The 19467-nt window shown below is 41.6% G+C and overlaps 1 protein-coding gene across 4 annotated transcripts in view; it reads right to left on the bottom strand.

The window, feature by feature from the left end:
* Window positions 1–19467, bottom strand: part of COL12A1 (collagen type XII alpha 1 chain) — a 114937-nt gene that overhangs the window by 44899 nt on the left and 50571 nt on the right. For 3 of the 4 annotated variants that reach the window (XM_081250402.1, XM_081250404.1, XM_081250405.1), the window contains 16 exons: window positions 18517–18659; window positions 18075–18204; window positions 16118–16254; window positions 14905–15034; window positions 12228–12367; window positions 11843–11975; window positions 11717–11743; window positions 10880–11022; window positions 8401–8530; window positions 7864–8003; window positions 7307–7436; window positions 5958–6100; window positions 4714–4843; window positions 3940–4082; window positions 1933–2062; window positions 58–177 (listed from right to left, as the gene is read on the bottom strand). In XM_081250402.1, the coding sequence (XP_081106528.1) occupies window positions 58–177; window positions 1933–2062; window positions 3940–4082; window positions 4714–4843; window positions 5958–6100; window positions 7307–7436; window positions 7864–8003; window positions 8401–8530; window positions 10880–11022; window positions 11717–11743; window positions 11843–11975; window positions 12228–12367; window positions 14905–15034; window positions 16118–16254; window positions 18075–18204; window positions 18517–18659 (2049 nt within the window). The remainder of the gene's footprint in view (window positions 1–57; window positions 178–1932; window positions 2063–3939; window positions 4083–4713; window positions 4844–5957; window positions 6101–7306; window positions 7437–7863; window positions 8004–8400; window positions 8531–10879; window positions 11023–11716; window positions 11744–11842; window positions 11976–12227; window positions 12368–14904; window positions 15035–16117; window positions 16255–18074; window positions 18205–18516; window positions 18660–19467) is intronic. The other variant, XM_081250403.1, reaches the window with a different exon arrangement.

Raw genomic sequence — 19467 nt, 5'->3', positions numbered from 1 at the left:
CCTCATGCACAAATAACCCTCCAATGCATTTCTAAGATGATAAAGGTGCTTCCTTACCCACTGGCTTATACACAATTTTATATCCAAGAACGGGAGATGGTGAAGGATCCCAGGACACTCTGAATCTCGTATACCATTCATCTGAGATGTGTATGTTCTGAGGAGGAAGTAATCCCACTGAAAACAAATATTGGCACACATTACTGACCTTTTATTGACAAACGAGGAGAGAGCACAGAACTTTATGAGTATTGACCATGAATATTGACAGTGCAGCCTCATGAGAGCAAATTAATAATATCCCATATTGTCCCGCTCCAGAAAACAATTAATAGGTATTGAAATGTTCAACAGAAAGCTTAGTAGTTTTCCAAATTCAAACAGCAAATCAAATGGACTCAGGAACTGGTGATTTCTAGAACTGGATTCAGAATTATAAAAAGTAAAAGAGATCTCATACCATTTTTTTGAATGTTATAGATCACAGATTGTTAGAGCCAAAAACAATGATTTACAGACTATTTAATCCAACCATCTTACCACAAAAATAAGATATGATTTGCCCAAGACCACACAGCTAGCTAGTGACCAAAACGAGGTTCTTCCCCAGCACCACTATAACCTCTACCAACATAACCTAGAGTAAATCCTCACACCTCCAGAGTACTACCCAACTCTATCCCCTGTTAGATCAATGCCGTGAGGTAGCCTGTTAGTCAGCCACTGAGTTATTATTCACAGCATTACACAAATAAGGACTTAACTTCAAACACTCTTTTACAAGAGAAGCCAGAAGTGGCTTTGGCTCTTCCTAGAAAACTAAAGATCTAGTAGAGATTTTTGAATGTTCTGGATTAAGCATAGAATTCTGAAATACAGCATTTCCTCCAGAAAAATACCAAAATATATTCTGAAACCTAAGGGAAGAGTGAAAATGGGAGGCTGTTAAATTAAAATCATCTTGAGTCGCTAGATGGAGTCTGTGTTGACTCAGTCCTGTAGACAACAGGTGTCAATAAATATACAAATTCCTGGCCTCCAAAGACTGAGCTGAAACACTCTGGTCCTGCTTTTCTCTCAGGAGTTTTCAAATGTTACCTCTCCCAAATCCTGTAATGTTGTCAAGATCATTTAAGTAGAAAAAGAGTTTGGACAACTAAGCATAGCAAGGAGCCTGAAATCATGTCACTTAAGTGGATTTTTGCTGAACGAAGTGGAAAAGTGTCTTACCCATGTCTCCCAGTAACAGAACCCAGCGGACCCATGGCCCAGCCCACCTTCACGCTCAGCCAGGGACTCTCAACTTCGGCTGCGCACTAGAACTTTGGCAGGTCTGGACCACTTCTAGACCATTAACATCAGTATCTCTCGGGGTGGCGTCCAGGCGTAAGCCTTTTTAAAGGTCCTCAGATGATTCCAGCAACCAAATTAGAGAACTTTTGATCTAAGCCATAAGAAACTGCCACCCACACAGGATAGAAAAGGGGCCTGAACCCTGGTAATCCATTAGTACAATAGCAAAAATATTTTTTTTAAAAAGCTAAATTTGTAAGGACAGAAGATGATTACCAATCATCTTGCTTCTTTTTCATGACTTAAGATTCTATGGTGATGGGGTCTTTTTTGCTGACACTTAATTGACTGAGTTAACAGCTACAGCCTTAACTGATACCACCCAAACTAAAACATTATTCAGTGACTAAGCAGTGGTTTTCCAAAGAATAAAATTCTCTCAAGAAAAGCAAAATATGCAGATTTGTGTCTCATTTTCCTTCTTTCAGTGGACCTTTAAAAAGTTAATAGCAATGTCATAGCATTCTGACAAAATTCAATATCTAAGACAAATATTAATGCAGTATTAATGGAGTGTCTGAGATGTATATACTCAAATCCTACCAAATTTAAAGATTATAAAAGGTTTAAGACATTTACCAGTTCTTCCATTTCCTGTCAAATGGGTGCCATCTCCATCTTCATAAACAGCAATAACAGTAATTTTATATGGGGTATCAGATTGCAGGGGCTGTAGCATTACATTGTTTCTTCTGCCTGGGACAGTGGTCTGCAAGGGAAGTTAAATTATGAAGTTATCATCAGCTAGAGGACTTCCAGATCAATACTTTTGTATGTATTGCCATAAGCAGTAGTGTTTTCTTCATGGTTTCTTTTTCTTGCACAGTGCTCAGGGCGAGGCAAACTGTCTACCACTGTGCAGCAAGGGAAATGGGTTTAGAGTCGGGCAGGTCTCAGCTCAAATCCCGCATCAGCCACCTCCCAGTCTTGTGGCTCAGCGTCTCAGAGGATGAAAGGCAGTATCTCATACAGCACCTCCACACATGTGACTGAGCACCCCTGTGCACCCCTCCTTCCCCACTCCTCCATGTGTGTCAGTTTCGTGGTGCTCCTTCCACAAATATGCACCCTGTGCCCACCGTGGGCCAGGTGTGGTACCAGCTGCTGGGAGCCCACTGGGGAGCAGAAGCAGACTCAGTTTCTGTCCTCAAGAGCATCAGTTTTGGCTTCCCTGGTGGTGCAGTGGTTAAGAATCCGCCTGCCAATGCAGGGGACACAAGTTCGAGCCCTGGTCCGGGAAGATCCCACATGCCGCGGAGCAGCTAAGCCCGTGTGCCACAACTACTGGGCCTGTGTTCCACAACGAGAAGTCACCACAATGAGAAGCCCGCACACTGCAACGAAGAGTAGTCCCCGCTCACTGCAACTAGAGAAGGCCCGCGCGCAGCAACGAAGACCCAGAGCAGCCAGACATAAAATAAATAAATTTATATTTAAAAAAGTATCCGTTTTGCTGATATTAATTAGGGGAAAAAGAGGAAATGGAAAATACATTCAGCTGCCCCCACAAAGCGCAAATGAACCAGACAGACCTCTCAGTCTCTCTTCCAACTCTATGCTTTGCTTCTACAAAAAGCAGGGATCACTTAAACCGTGAATTCCAGCGCGGGGTCCCCTAATTCCCAATGGTGAATTGGGAGGGAAATTACATTTTTAATGTTTTCAGAAAGTGACGGGAAATTGCGTATTTGTCCGTGGCAAGGCTGAATAAACACTAAAGCAGGAGCTTCTCTGCTTTGGCAAACTAAGTGTGGTCATACCGCTCCCCCATCTTGATCAGAAACTCTTAAATGGCAGTTACGTGGGTTTCTGATTAATAAAAATAGGAGCTTGAATTAAAGCCTAATATATCAAATTCAAGTAGATGTCATATTTTATAACATGGGGATAATGAAGGGAGAACCATCAGAGAGGATGTATGTGGCAAGATGGCTGCAAACCACAGACCTCAGTGCCTTACAATCAACGTTCTGTGTAAGAGTCTACTAAACTATCATATCAATTAATCACTAGACTTTCCAGAAAGTAGTGAGTTCCTGCATCCATAATGAATGGATATGCGTACTGAGGGCTAGGAGGAAGTTAGAAGAAATGTGAATCTGCTTCTGGAGTGACAAAATATGACACTCAAAAAGCTTAAAGCTAATGTGAGAGTATGTATGCTCCAAAACCAAAGTGTACCCAAAAATGTTAAATTCAGAGAAAAGAGAGCTTGATTAGCCCTGGAGTATTGAAGGGAGACCTTGCGGAGGAATTAGATTTCAAGAAAGGTTAAGATTTAGAGAGTCACATAATTCAACATTAAGTTAGGTAGCTCAGAATAACAGGTATCATGTGTCACCGACTCAGTTCCTATGGTATAATTAGATAGTTAGAAATACACATTTTTATGAGATAAGATAATTTTTCAACATGTGTTTAGAAGAGAAATGAGCCCAAAGATACTGATCGTGCAGGTGGCCCCAATATCACATCAGAGAAAGACTCAACTGTAATCACAGCACTTGCTAAAGAAGAAGGCTTCCTTTCAGCCTCCAACCAGGTAAGAGATTACAAGATGCTCAAATGAATGAGTAACAGACTCACATATTCATCAATTGGGTCACCAACGGTGGGAGAATAAATGATCCTGTATTGCTGAACCGGCCCATCAGCGTGGTCCCAGGCTACCGAGAGGCTGTTGGTTGTCTCCCCAAAGACCCTCAGATTTCTTGGTCCACTTCGTGGTACTAAATAAATAAATACAACAGGGTTAGTTTCCTGTCTGTGACCATAGTGGACACTGGGGTGGAGGGAGGGGCACGAAAGAACAGAACCCAGGGCAGAGTAACTGTACCCCGGTACCTCACGACTCTCTGGGTTGCTTACTCCCTTATGATGAAATACACGTCTACAGCTCTAATGTGAAACCATAACCAGTAGAAAGTACTGCATTCAGAGCTACGATTACATGCTGAACTTCCAGTGACAGAGAGCTAGGTCTGAACGTGAAAGTACAGACTGGGAGAGAAAGGGATTGTTTTAACTGCTATAAGCACCTCCTGTTTAATGAAACAGAGAGGCCACGCCCTAACACTTCCAAAGTGCCCAGTTGGTGAGAAGACCCACCGCAGGCAGAAGAAGGGAAGAAACCCCTCCTTTACTGGGGTCCAGATGAGAAAACGGCCAAACAACATGACTCAGCTGGGAGGGCAGTCATGGGCCCAAGGCTCCAGGCTGAACGTGACTGTGGGCAACCCAGCGCTGCCCTCACCTGCGCAAGGTAGAGGCGATTCCCCACACTCCTCACTCACCCCGCCCCACCAGGCCTCCCGCCCCAAGTCACAAGGGAACCCGGTGGAGAAAGGATTTCCGCCTCACACGTGCGGCCCTGGGCGGGGCTGGGAGTCCCCTCTGCATCCGAGTAGAGGGCAACAATGTCCACGGAATAGGGTGTGTCCGGAATCAGCCGCTCCAAGTGCACCGTGCGGGTATTTCCGGGCACCACGATCTGGAGGAGAGGACACGCCAGATTCTGCTTGACCACAGCCCAAATGCTTACCGAGTCTTTTATTAGTCAGCATCATAATGTTTACAGTAAAAGGCTGAGCCCAGCACAGCAGAAACCACCTTCTGTGCTACCTCATGAGATCTGTCCAAGCCACACTGTTAAGGGCAATTTATCCTCAGAAATTTCCTCTCCAGAAGTGTTAGTTCATACTTGACCCTTAGTAACTTCAACTATCTCCCATTTGTGTTCATGATACAGGTTCTCAAATACAACATCCAGGGCTCATGATAGTTACCCAAAAGGATCCCAGATGTTAGATACACATAAGAAAAGGGACCACACACACACACACACACAGACACACACACACACACACATACACACACACTGGTAAAATAGAGAGCTACTCCATGCAATGGATAAGGGCAGTACTGTCTGAATGTGTCCTATCATACACAGGGACATACAAATCAATGTTCTTACGGAACACATCTATCGCTCCTCATTTGTTTACCTTTGTTCATCGTCATTGTTTATTTTGGTAGAGAGTTGTAAATTAAATTAGTCTATAAATTTACTTTCCCATAGGTGTTCTATCCCTTGTCAAATCAGTAATTTCCGATCTCAAAATTATTAATCTACTTAGAAAACTGCATAGTCCTATGGATTGAAGATAGATTGGGCAACTTGTTAAGAGCCCATGAAGGCAAACTTTAAGGCATTTTCATAACAAAGACGTGTATGTTACAACAAAAGCCCATACTGACAAGGTCTAGCAGTGATTTGCATTCACTGCTGGGGCTTTTAACTTATATAGCTAATTTGCATTTTTCCAAAATCCATTTTTGCTAACTAACCCTATAGTTAATACACCTACTTTAATTCATCAAAAGCAGTCATCTAAGCATTACACATGGGCATGCCCGTGGCTTGCATCCTCACAGGCAACCAAACAGGACACAAACTTGAGACTAAGCCCATCAGGAAAGGAAGTTTCCAGGAGACCTGGTACCACACCAACTGACTTATTGCTCCGGGCCAGCAACTAGAGCAGGAGGCACAGTAATATCTACAGCATTCTTCTGTCGAGCTCTACGACGACAGCACGACTTACAGATTCCGAGGGTCTCGAGCCATCCAGGGGCGAATACACGACGCGGTACTGCTGCACCGGCCCTGGCGCCGAGCCCCAGCGAACGTCCAGGCTGTTTGGCGTTGGATTGTACACTTGGACGTTCCTTGCCAGCCCTCTCACCACTAAGGAAAGAAAAGCCAACACATATTTCTTACATCTGTTTATATATGTCAAGCTTTTGCTATCAATTCTCCAAAACTTCTACTCTGTAACGGGATAAAATACTGTCCCCCTTAAACTTCTAATTATCTACCCACAAAAGCAGATTAAAATTCTCCAAATCCAAATGTAGTCAAAATTAGCCAACTATGTCCTTGGTCTATATGGAAGCAAAGTTGTTGCCAATAAAAACAAGCTAGTAAAAGTACAATAATAGCACTGGGTTGGCCATAAAAGAACAAGGGGCAAGAGACAAGAAGCTTCAGTTTTCCAACACAGGTAATGGAGAGATAGAGAACAGGATTTTATAGCTCTGCCTTCTAGGTGAAAACTGACAACACCGATGAAGCCATCTAATTCCATCAGCTACATTCACCCATTCATTCCTTCCCATTCAACAAATAGATACTGAATGTCTTCTGTGATTAAAAGAAAAGGCAAAAGGAGGGAGAAAAGATACACTCAGTTCTCAGTTAACTGCCCCAATAGGGACTTAGAAAACATGCAAATTAAATCCATGTATTAACCCCAAACTCTAGTTTAGCCAATAACATCATCTTTCCAGACCACTAATCTTTTGCCAAAAGAAGTCGTCTGCATTTGCTCTCTTTTAGCCATCAGCAAGTGTATTTTTAAAGCCAAAGAAATATTTATAGGTATGCCCCAAAGCCTTTAAGCAGTACTAGAAAGAATTGTAAAACCACTATACGCTGATTTCTCAAGATGTTGATGGCAAATGAAAGCACACAGATTTTCAGCGCCAAAAAGCACTTCATCAGCAAAGCAGAGAAATGTGCGATCAAGTAATGTGACGGACAGATTTCAACAATTGACACTACGAAAGCCAATTACAAAACACTGCTTCACACAAATGTATAAGGCACAAAGCAAAGCTCATGAACTTTCGTGAGTGAAACAATACTGGTGATTACCTACACATTTATAAATCCTGAAATTATCATTTCAGAAGAAGAATGCCATTATAACTTTTTATTTCATACACTAAAATATTAACAGTTGGTGGTGTTTGGATGGTAAACTATGGGTAATTTTTATGTTTTTGTTCTATCATGAATTTTCCAAATGTTCTTCAATGGGCCTATATGGCCTTTACACGGAAAAGCAAAAGGTATCGCGAAAAAGCTATATTTTGCGGCCTTCTTACTTACATGTCCTTCCAGTATCTGATGTGCGTCCTCCATCACCTTCAGAATAAACGGGAACTACTGTAACAGTGTATGCGGTATCTGGCTGCAGATTCCTAAGAATGGCATAATTGGTATTCCCAGGGATTGGTACCTAAAGATTTTAATAAAATGTAAAGTATCTGAGTTGAAAAACTTGTAAAAGAAATAATACTTTGAATAATAGAATACTCAAAATATTAACTCAAGACCAAGTCAAGAAGCAAGTTCTATAATATTGGGATGTAATGATGTGCCCCCAGACGAACTGTTATAAGAGTTTCTGAAGACTTCTCTACGCTCACCCCAGGCTCCCTCTCAGAACTCCCTGGAATGATTATTTCCCCTAGCCCCAATCCCCCGCAAAAACTCTCTGATCACCCAGGCACAAGACACCAACCAACCACCCTCTGTCAAGTCCTACTAAATGCATATGAACTTCTTCAGCACTAAGGTAAGTTGGTTAACCCTTTAGCTCCACTTTGCAATCATTCAGCTACAGCTAAAACAAACATGCTTTTTTCCCTACAGGAAATAAGTACCAGTTCCTCCGGACCGCCTGCTGTGGGTGCGTAGAAGAGCTTGTACTGGCGAGGATTGCCCTCTGCGTGGTCCCAGCGAACGTTCAAAGTGCTGGTGGAAGGGTCGTACACTCTGAGGTTCCTCACGGTATTCAAAGGTTCTGAAATACACGGAAAGCACCTCACAGTGTGGTCCTGACAACCCAGCGCTCACAAAACACAGGCTCACTGATGTCTCCCCACCCCACAAATATTTGTTGAAGTCCTGAAGAAGTGAAAGAATGTCTGTGATCATCTGACACATGTCTCATCTCTCCAGAGAGATTTTGGCCCCTGAGCGGTTTTTGTTTGTTTTATCCTAGAAAGCAATAGACGTCTTGCTCCTTGAACAGAGACAGATGACTCCAAGTAAGGATATTCAAAACAATTAAGATCATTATTAACATGCATTTTAAAAGATTAGCAAAAGGCTGGGTCACCCCAGGGTTTCCAGAGAAAGATGTGATTCCATCCTCATGAACGGTATTTAAAAAGCCGTAGGAGTCTGGGTTCACTTACTGGTCTTGCCCCTTCCTGTCATGCGACCGCCTTCACCATCTGGATACAGGGAGGACACAGTGATTGTGTAAGGCGTGTCAGGCTTCAGCTTCTGTAGCAGCACACTGTTTTGCCGGCCTCCTACCATGGTCTTGAGTAAAACAGGGAGAAGTGTGAGCCTTGCTCTCTCCATCTCACTAATCTGTTAGAAAAAGCTCTTTCTACAGGGGAGCTGCTTGAGACCTTTGCCAAGATCTGGAAGCAGGTCCCACAGTGAAAGCTGAAAATATATCTTAGGGTACAATGTTAAATGTAAAATATGCACTTTCAATCATAAAAAGGAAAGGATTTTAAGCCTTAAACTGGTGACCTTAAAAAGCTATTTCAACTTGCTAGCCGCCAGCACTGTGAAATTTCATCCAAGACACATTTCACAGATCTCTTCCCCAAAAAGGCATTTATCATAAGTGAGCTGCAAAGGAACTTTAAGATAGCAAAGAATTGCACAATAGTAGAGGCTCTGCACCATTTAAGTATTATTCTTACCTTTTTACAGATGTTTTTTATTCGCTTTAGAAACATATTAAAATGATTCAGCAAAAGATCTAAAGCTTTTGGTTTTCCCCCTCAAAAACTGCCCCTCTAACAGCATGAGCTGTGTAAACTACGTGACGGGACACTCTGCCAGGCCACACTCAGGATTCCAGCCTTGTGGTATGAAGCTTTTTCAATATCCTCTGATTACAGAGTCTGAAGGGTTTTATTCATTGCTTAAGGCCGCCTAGTTATCTTACTGAAAGGAAATTTGTATGATTTGTTAACGGTCTACCAAATTCAGATGTTTATGCCATACTAATTAAAATCGCATGAAAATGGCATGCTGCCCACGGATCCACATGTGGATGGTTGGTCCAGATGTTTCCCACTTAGCACGCATTCACTCAAGCAGTCTGCCTTTCAGAGGAAACCTCAGTGAAGCACTGTATTCTTCCTCAATTATGGGCAAATTGAACCACAGTGGCTAATTCAAACAAATTTAGTATTTGAGGTTATGAGAACCAAGTATCAATGTATTTGATACTTAACAAATCTGAAAGCATCCACTTAGTAGAACTAGCCTCAGGATGAAGCAGAATGGTGTGTGCCTGCTTCTCCCATCCAGCTCTCCAAAATATGCCAGCATCAGTGATTCATTACTTTATTTCATAGACTAGCGTTAAAATGCAAATATCCTTAAGAATAACAGACCTTAAGGGACTATCAGCTAATACTGTACAGAGGATCAGTTTATGAGACTCCTTCTAATTATAACAAACAGCTGAGAGACAGGAAAGAGAGACCCAGGGCAGCAGTTGGATGGTCAGTATCACCAAGAACAGAAATGCTAAGGACAAGCTTTGCCTAAATCTGGCCTGGCACAGACGAAAGTTCTGTTTCTGCCATTAAAATATCAGTCCATCAAATGTGTCTTATTTTATATAAAAGCCAGTTGATGACACTTGTATTTAGTTTACTATTGATAAACTATAAGAAATTCTTAATCCAAATGTATCACACTAAGTCTAGATCTATGGAAACCTCAACAGAGCAGCTCACAAGAGCACTAGTTCAGCTAAACCCACTTCCTGCGCAGGTTCAGAGACCTTTAACCACTGCCAGCATCTACCTCTGCTAACACCTCTAAACTGGGAAGAGGTATGACCCATTTGCTGGAGCTCAGAGAGTCAGACAATTAAAAGTTAATAACTCACTCTCTCTAAGGCAACATGAGGAAAAATCACAGCCCCCAACAGTCAACAGAATGCTAGACCTCACCAAAAGAGGGATTTGAAATAAATCAGAAAGCATCACCCTATCTGTGTAAAAATCATGCTGATTCCTGACCCAGGGTAATGTGTGCAGTTCTGGTCACACATTTCATAAAACAAAGCTGAAGAAGGTTCAAAGACAGACAGCTAAAGTAAGCAAGGTAAATGGACAGGGCTCTTGTTAAATACGGGAAGGCTGGGAAGAAAAAGAAGATGAAGGCCGAGTTTACAGTCCTACAGTCCTTCTCAGGAAGCTCCATTTGGAAAAATATAAAAGTGATAAATAGTGTAAGTTAGGTTGAACAGATACCCAGATCTAGAAACATCAGATCTAGAAGATACCTTACGACATGGAAAAAAACAGAAAAATTAGAATAATGGAAGTTTAGCAAACTCTCAACACTTGATCAAGTTAGAGATGTAAGAAATGAAAACACAAATAGAGTCAGAAATCTAGCTATCTTCATGGATGACCCATCCCTAATAGTTTTTAAGGAAAACATGAGTGCATTGAGGCACATGCCTGATGCTGTGAGGCTCCATCAGGGATGAAGCCAAAAAATTCCATCCAATACAGTAAATCTTGCAACTCTGAAAACAGTAAGTGTGACTAACTAAACGCTGGGAGTGAGAGGGGTCTGAGGGGGAGAGGGTAGAATTCATCCAAGTCACGTTTTTTCAAAATGAATTACCGTTTGTTCATTGCCTTCCCCTGCTGAAGGCTGATAGGTGATTCTGTACTTCTGCACACGACCGCTAGCAGGATCCCACTTAACAGTCAAGCTGTTAGAAGTTGCATTGTACACCTGAAGGTTCCGTGGGCCACTTTTTGGAGCTGAAAAAGGATTGTTGAGAAACAGAGTAAACAAACTGGAGAATGCCTCTCCCACAAATATGCACTGTTCCCAAGGAAATCAAGAGAGCTGTATACTTCTAGGCTTAGAACTAAATTTTTTTAACATCTTTATTGGAGTATAATTGCTTTACAGTGGTGCGTTAGTTTCTGCTGTATAACAAAGTGAATCAGCTATATGTATACATATATCCCCATATCTCCTCCCTCTTGCGTCTCCCTCCCTCCCACCCTCCCTATCCCACCCCTCCAGGTGGTCACAAAGCACAGAGCTGATCTCCCTGTGCTATGCGGCTGCTTCCCACTAGCTATCTATTTTACATTTGGTAGTGTATATATGTCCATGCCTCTCTCTCACTTTGTCCCAGCTTCCCCTTCCCCCTCCCCATATCCTCAAGTCCATTCTCTAGTAGGTCTGTGTCTTTATTCCCATCTTGCCCCTAGGTTTAGAACTAAATTTGACCCGATGGTAAATGATGGTCATTGACTCTCAAATGACTCCTCAACAAATAGTAGCAAAGAGCAAAGATTTTCGAGAAAGACCTGTTTAAGAGAGGCCCCAATCAACACCTTACGATTTAAAAGCAGAAGGCCTGTTTGCAATGGATTTTGTGTTATTTTTCATTCATTCATTCATTATTTGGTCATCCGTACAATCAGCAAATTAAATTCTTACCTTGTGTTGTTAAGGGTATCAAACGCACTACAAAAAACAGAATATGGGGATATATTACGAATATAGGCATAGCTCTATTCTATTCATATTAAGATAACAATGTCGTATGGAAGGCTGAACACCTACATGTGCGCTCGCTGCCACTCAGGTCGTCGCTTTCTGACTCATCAGGATAGATGGCCGTAACAGAAACTTCATAGAGAGTGTTCGGGTTCAGGTTTTCAAACACCAAAGTATTCTCATCTCCATTTAGGATGGTCTTAGGGAAAGAGGAAGAAACAACAAACCCACACAAGGTTAAGTCACCAGCTACATCATGCACTCCATGGCAGTTGGTTGACATCATTTAGCCAGATATTCCTCCTGCTTTGAGGCACGCCATGAGCTCTAAAGTCACTAGTAGGAAAGGATGCTTTTCAGGCAACAGAGGTAATGCACATTTCAAGCAAGAGTCCCTATAATGAAATGCGATTTAAAAAAGAGAGAGAGAGAGAAAAAGAGTTAACACTACCTCCATCTTATCTGTGCTTCCAGAAGGTGCCCAGGTGATTCTGTAGAGAGACACATCAGAAGCTCCGTGATCCCAGGTCCCTCTGAAACTCTCTGGAGTCACTTCAGTTATCTGTAGGTTTGTTGGCGCTGGCACGGTGCCTGTCATGAGAAAAGGCAGGACTGGTTTTCGATGTGATCCCCAAACTTAATATAATAAAACTGCCTTGTTCTATTTTAATGGACATGGGAAAACTGGCTGACAACATTGCTTAGAGCCAAGTATCTAACCAATTCAGTTCATTTGAAAGTAAATATGAGAGAGAGCCCCGAAAACTGCAAGCATTTTATGGCTATAACAGACTACTTCCCGTCTATTAAAATGGTGATTTTTTTTTTTAAAGGTACCGTTTAGTCATACTGTTCTAACACAGTGGCTCTTCATCGTTTTGTCCCTCCCACTTTTGGAGAATCTAAGGAAAACCCTGGACTCTTTTGCACAGCAGTACAGAAGCATAAACTTTAGCCCATAATATCAGAGAGTTCATGGACCTTCATGGTCCATGAAATCTTATGATCTAAGTAATCCACGCATAAGCTTTTCCTGCAGATCACTAACCTTACACACAATGTGACGCTGACTGTATCAACTCTATTCAGAGACAGGACTAGCCCTGCAGTGCTGATGATGGCTGCAACCCCAACTAAGAGCCCTTCTGTTGACCAGGCACTGCAGCTGGTTTGCAGCACAAGCAATCTGGAACATCTGACACCAGTTCTGAGCTTTCATTGTCAATTATTTCTCTATCTCCTGGTAACCAAAGCCAACTACACAAAAGCCAGAGCCACCAAAAATTTGTTTCTAATAGTTACAATGAAAAGGCCCATTGAGATAATACCACTTTCACAAGCACAACTGCAAAACAAACCAACCATTAAGGGTGGGCTTTGGATGTATGTAAAAGTTCTTAGGAAATCTTAAGGATTAAAAACAAGTATTAATTTAGTATATTAAATGACAGGCTTTGACTAGTCCTTCTTCCTGACTTTTTCTTCCCTTTACTATTCCTTTACTTCCCTTTAAATTCCTGCTGTATTTATGAACATCTGTCAGCCTGCTCATATGGACAAATTTTCATCTCTAGCCACTACCCTTCCAGGAAAGAACTGATGCCAAGAAGGTTATTAAAGTTGCTAAGAGATTTCACATGGTAAGAAAAGAGCAGAAGTGGATACTGTCTGAAGTTAAGGAGGAGGCTGTGAAATTTGACAAGATGCCTTGATCATGGATAGACAGCTGGGCACTGAAGGAGAAGCTTCTGAGCCTCTGGTGAGGGAGTTGCTGTATAGGAAGTAAAGTTCTGGACCATAGCACTGATCCCTCACCGCTAGCTTCCTGGGCGAGGCTGGGCAAGTCACTTAAATTCTCTAGACTTCCTGTGCTGTCCGCCATGGGAGCCACCAGCCACATGTGGCTATTGGGCATTTGAAATGTGGCATCTGAATTGAGATGTGCTAAAAGTGTAAATTAAGACACACCGGATTGCAAAAAATTACTACCAAAACATATGTGAAATATAAATAATTAGTATACTGATAAATGTTGAAATGCTAACATTTTAGATACACTGGGCTGAATAAAACACATTATGAAAATTCATTTTTCTCCTTACCTTTTCTATTTTCTAGAAAATTTTGAGTTACCTCTGTGGCTCCCATTATATTTCTTGGGAACCCTGCTGGCTCTAGACCTCAATTTCTTAACCACCATTTAATTAGGAAATGATGTGCTGAGCACTGAGTGACAAACTGGAGATTCAAAATTGAGCAAAATAAATATGTTTGTGCCTTCATGAGGAAGGGGCCAGGGGGAAGTAGAATAGATAGGAAGAGACCAACAGGCAATAATAATTGGGTTAAATACTATGGAAGCAGCATGAGAAGGAGAGAAAGCAACATCCCTTGAGGTGGCCCAGAATGGAGCAGGGAAGATGGGGCCCCTGCAGGTGCCCTGTATTCTTCCGCCTTCCCGCTGTGGAATCTCCCCTTCCTCTGAGTGCCATGTAACTCACCTTACTTTCATGATCCCATGTATTGTTACTTTTTATCTTCACAATGGAATACTACTGAGAGCAAAGATGCTTATATTTTGTTAGCCCTGATAGCACTTAACATAGAGTAAGATCTCAAAAAAAATTGATAACTAATGCATGCTTTCCAGAGAAAACGTCCAATATGCTTTCTCCCCACCCCCTTACACACACACACACACACCCTGGTTAAGTATCTGGAAGATGAATTAGTGACAGTGGCTGGTAGAATAATAGGAAAGAAATTATCATAAAAGGAATGGACATAGAGATAGAAGATGGGAAGAAAATAAGTGAAAAACAATCTATGAACCCAAATATTATCAAATTCTGGCAAAAATAACATTAAGAAATGCACAGAGAACTATACTCAGTATTTTGTAATAACCTATAAGGGAAAAGAATCTGAAAAGGAATACGTATATACATGTGCGTGTGTGTGTATAACTGAATCACTTTGCTATACACCTGAAACTAACACAACATTGCAAATCAACTATACAGCAATAAAAAAAAATTTTTTAAAGTAATGAAATAATCCAGTTAGTTCAGTGACACGTGCATGCAGTGTTGTTTTCCAATTATCAATAAAGCGTAAGCACAACTCACGGGTGGTTTCTTGAGCAGTCACTGGGGGAGACTCCCCCTCATCATACACTGCAGACACGCTGACTGTGTACCGGGTCTGTGAGATGAGGTCTTTAAGAGGTGTGCTGGCCCGTGACCTGTCCACCTCTACCTACAATAGAGCAGTGAACTATTTTTACAAAGTTTAATTTTGACATCCCTCTGTTGTTGGCTATATCTCTCAGCACAAGAGCATAAGAATTGTGGTACAAAAAAAAGCAGTATTTTCCAATTTGCATAAGAGTCCAGGAATTGGAGATCATTTTTCCAAAGTGGAAAAAATGTATGTACTGAGCTGTATCTGGCACTAGTGTCTGGTAAATGATGACTGCCTAGGAATTCAAACAACCTAATCGTTTCCCTCACTTCCCCGTCTCCCCTCATATCACTGTGCGATTTCTTTCAGAAAAATTCTCCTATGCATTAGCTGATTAGACCCACTGGTCATTGTACTGCTTTTGACATTGAAACCCAGAATGAAATGAATGTGTGCACAGGTATAAATTAGCTTGTGTACCATCCAAATGACCAGCACAGTCTGTAACTGGGTGCTTAGAGAAACCATTTCTAGCTTCCAAAAATGCCTCTGAGATTCTCACATTAATGCCCCTTCAGGCAAACATAAGTTTTAAACCCATTCGCTGGTGAAGCTCCTCAGTTTGCTTCCACTTTGAAGCAGGTTGTCATGGAAATAGCTCTCCATCTCAGCATCATCTCAAAAATGCTCAAAGCCAAAGGGACAATCCTCTGACATTATATTCCTACTTTCTCTCTGTCCTGCTCGTGTCCTATCTTCCCATTCCCTGACAAACTCCCCCTCTTCTGTCCTGCATCCCCTTGCTAGCTTTCATTTTTAGAAACATTATTATGACATTTTTTAGTAATTCGTAGAAGGCAGGCGCCATATTAAGAATCTGCAGGAGAGCGAAATGCCATCTAGACTCTATAACTCTTTATCTACAAAGGGATGATGCTTTTAGGATTAATATCACACAGCAAAACATTTCCAAACTAAATGCAAGAGAGTCCAATATATTATCAATATTCAAATAGTGCTCTATAAATATATAACGTTTCCAACACTATGTTCATAAAGTGACAAGTATTCAAAACACGTTATACTTGTTTAGATTCTTCTGTTTAAACCTACTAGGACTAAACAAATATTTCTAAACCCCTTCTAATCTCAACCTACCTCTTTGGCATCCTCTTCTGGTGTTTTGTAGCGAACAATGTATTTACGCACTTTTCCAGGTGCAGGTTCCCATAAGACGTTCATGGTGCTGTGAGTCACATCTCTGAGTTTCAGATCTCGAGGACTGGGCAAAGGCACTGGAAATGCATGAGAAATTAGGGCCAGATGTGGTTCTCAGCCAAAAAGCTCTAAAGCATCCACATAAGCTTTCAAGAAGTTGTTTGGAGAAAACTTAAAGGTGTGCAGCAAAGTAACTAAGCAAATTGGCTATGATGATAAAAGCACTTTGATTTTACCAGGTACAGCTGAATTCTTCTTAAGGAGGCTTTTTAAAAACAGGATAAATTTAAATTTTTATCACAACTCTAACTTCTCGTTTATATGTTAACTTTCTCCCACTCTATTTAAATAAGCTCTTACTTGTTGCTCAGCTATAATAAATCATAATTCACCGTAAATGTACAGCTCATGTGTCTTTATCAGACATTTAAATCGGTTAAGATAGAAATCAAAATGAGTCACGCTTCCTGAAGAATGTGATAGAAAAACAAATGGTTACAAGAGTGAAGCATGAAGATGAGCCGAAATTAAGCAACCAATAAGCTTACAAGAAAACCCACAGGAGCCCAAACAGTTAGAAGAGAATCCAAATGATAAATTTTCGCCAAGTCAAACAAAGCTTTACCTTACAAAGGACAAGGAGGATAACTAATGGAGAGATTTTCTCTTGTTATATGAGACGCATCTCACTCTCGAGCTGCCTCTTTCACCAACTTCCTTTGTCTCTCCTTTCAAGTCTGTACATCTCTCTTCCTGAATCTCTGTCTCCACTTCCATGTTTCTGCACCTCCATCCCTTTTATGTTTTCGTCTCTCAGCCCCTCTCTGTGCCCTCTCCTCCCCTCCTGCTGCAGTCTAGCCCCACATCCAAATCCATAGCCACATTCGTCTTTCAGCCGCTCCCCACTCTCTCCACCTGCCGTCAACCCACTGCTGCAAACCACCAGCTCCAGACGGGATCCGACGTATGAAAGATGATTCTTTGTTGTCAGTGACTGTATCTTGCTCTACCTCATGGGGTTTCTCTTTTCTGCCTCATCATGCTTCTGTCTCAACACCGTTCCCCCTTGAACGTTTCTTCCAACTTCTTAATTTCCTCCGAAATGTGGTCTGAGACTCACCAAATTTAAGCCAAGACATATTTAGAATCCCAGCATGCCCACCTGGAGAAGCATGAAACAAAACTACCGCTGGGTAAGGCCAGGATCCTAAAAGCCATCACTGTCACTTTTCAAGAAAAAGCACCTAAGTGCTAGTGAAGCAAACCAGAAACACAAAAGGGGCTGAACAATACACACAAGAGAAGTGCAAACCACAAAAGAGTCCGGGTCCTCCACGCTGCTCTACATTTTTATCAATACATTCCCAACACCTAAGCACAGGACTGGAGTATCATAGATGATCAGTATGTTTGGGGACTGAGTTAATTTACTTAACAGAAACAGACTTATTCATGTGTGCCGTAGTTTCTACTTCAACAAGAACTTAGAATATCTTGATCTTAAACCTAGAATCTACACTCACCCGATATTCCCTTCTCACCAATGCCATATACAATATTTCATGGATCTACAACAATATGGATTGTAAGATGCACCGTAATTTTATGTTCTATTCTCTGATTGACACCTCATCAAGAGCAATTGTAAGACACCATTGACTGTAAGATACATCTCAAAATATGGGAAAATAAATGTGAATCTTACAATCAATTTAAGATGCTGCCATAAGTCCAGAAATAAACTTAATTCTCAAATTAGATTGCCATAAGTAAGAACCCTGCAACTGACACACAAATTATCAAAATTATTGTTAGCACGAGTGGGTGAAAGAAGAAGCCTAAAGAGCGTGTTGTATTCACAGCAATAAGGGAAGAAGGAGAACTGGCGACGTCTTACAGGTGACCTCCCTCGCAGTGAAGGGGTCGCTGGTGAGGTCGTGAAGGGCGGCCTGGACGGTGACCGCGTACTCAGTGTTGGGGAAGAGGTCACTCAGCTGCACATCGGTCACTGTCGGCTCCATGCGCATCTGCCGATGGACAGGCCGAGGGGAGACAACACATTCCAATTAAACGTTTCCACTAACAGGGCATGGACAATTACACCAATCTGTGACTGCTAGATTTTCACACAACTTTGATTTTTCATTTCTCTGTCCTGCATTTCCTTTCTCATGCTGATGATTTTTTAAGATTCGTCAGAGGTCACAAATCTAATCCTGTGTTTTTCTGTTTTGGGTGTAAAGTTATAAATGAGTTCGTGAGTAACTGCCCCTTAATGGGGACTCTGCAACCGTGAAGTCCCAGGAAGACCCAGCAATAAAGAAACAAACGCTTCCCACCTCTTTGGGTTTGGTCGGCTCTGTGGCGTTGATGGCTTCATAGGACAAGGCGTAGCCAGTAGCGCCCCCCACTGGCTGCCACTGCACGTGCATGGTGGTGGGGCCAATGTCGTAAATGGTCAGGCTAACCACGGGCACCGGCACTGTTGGAATGTAAAAGAAGACACCAGTCTAGTTCTTGTCAGTCTACTCATTTTTCAATCGTTTCCTACTTATTGATATTTGTATATGCTAAATAGAAAACAGGTTGCTGTGATAAATCAATGAGACTTAATATAACCCTTTCCTCTCCCGCGAAAACCCGATCTCATTGTTTATCGCCACCTCATACTAGGACTGCAAGTGATAACTATTTCATAGAGCAAAGAAGTTTAAGTGTAAAATGGCATTCTAGTGAGTTCATGTGGAAGCCAAAACAGAGACCAACTTCCTAAGATTTCAACCTCTTTTTCCGGAACATCTGTAAGTTGACCATTTTCATTCTTCAACCACAAAATTTCATACATAAAAAGCCAACATAATATATTATTTCATTTAAAAAAAAAACATTTTAAATGAGAGTGCCATCTATTAATAAGTGGAACTTAGGGGATTCCTCAGAAAGAAGATTAGCCCATGAGGCAGAGTAAAAGGCTTACTGCCTTCTCTCCACTTAACACCTACACAACTTTCTATTTTTTGTCCTAAGACTGAGTTTAACGTTTTAAGGAATTAGCAGATTAATCCTGTCCATTATGAAATACATTATTTCCCACCTCTGAGGGTCTAAAATAAAGGGAAATAAGAGAAAAGACCTAAGGGACTGAGCAGTAAGTAGAGGCGATTCAGTGACGCCCATTCCTGCCTCTTGTAAGAGGCCTCCCTTCTTCCTGGAGCCCAGCCACGAAGATGGGAGAAGGAAAGGGTATTTTCATATGGCTTCAGACACCCTACCAGGAATAGGAGTGAGGA

Source organism: Mesoplodon bidens, assembly GCF_964165515.1.
Source record: "Mesoplodon bidens genome assembly, chromosome: 12".
NCBI lineage: Eukaryota > Metazoa > Chordata > Mammalia > Artiodactyla > Ziphiidae > Mesoplodon > Mesoplodon bidens.
This window is presented reverse-complemented; position numbering and strand designations above follow the sequence as displayed.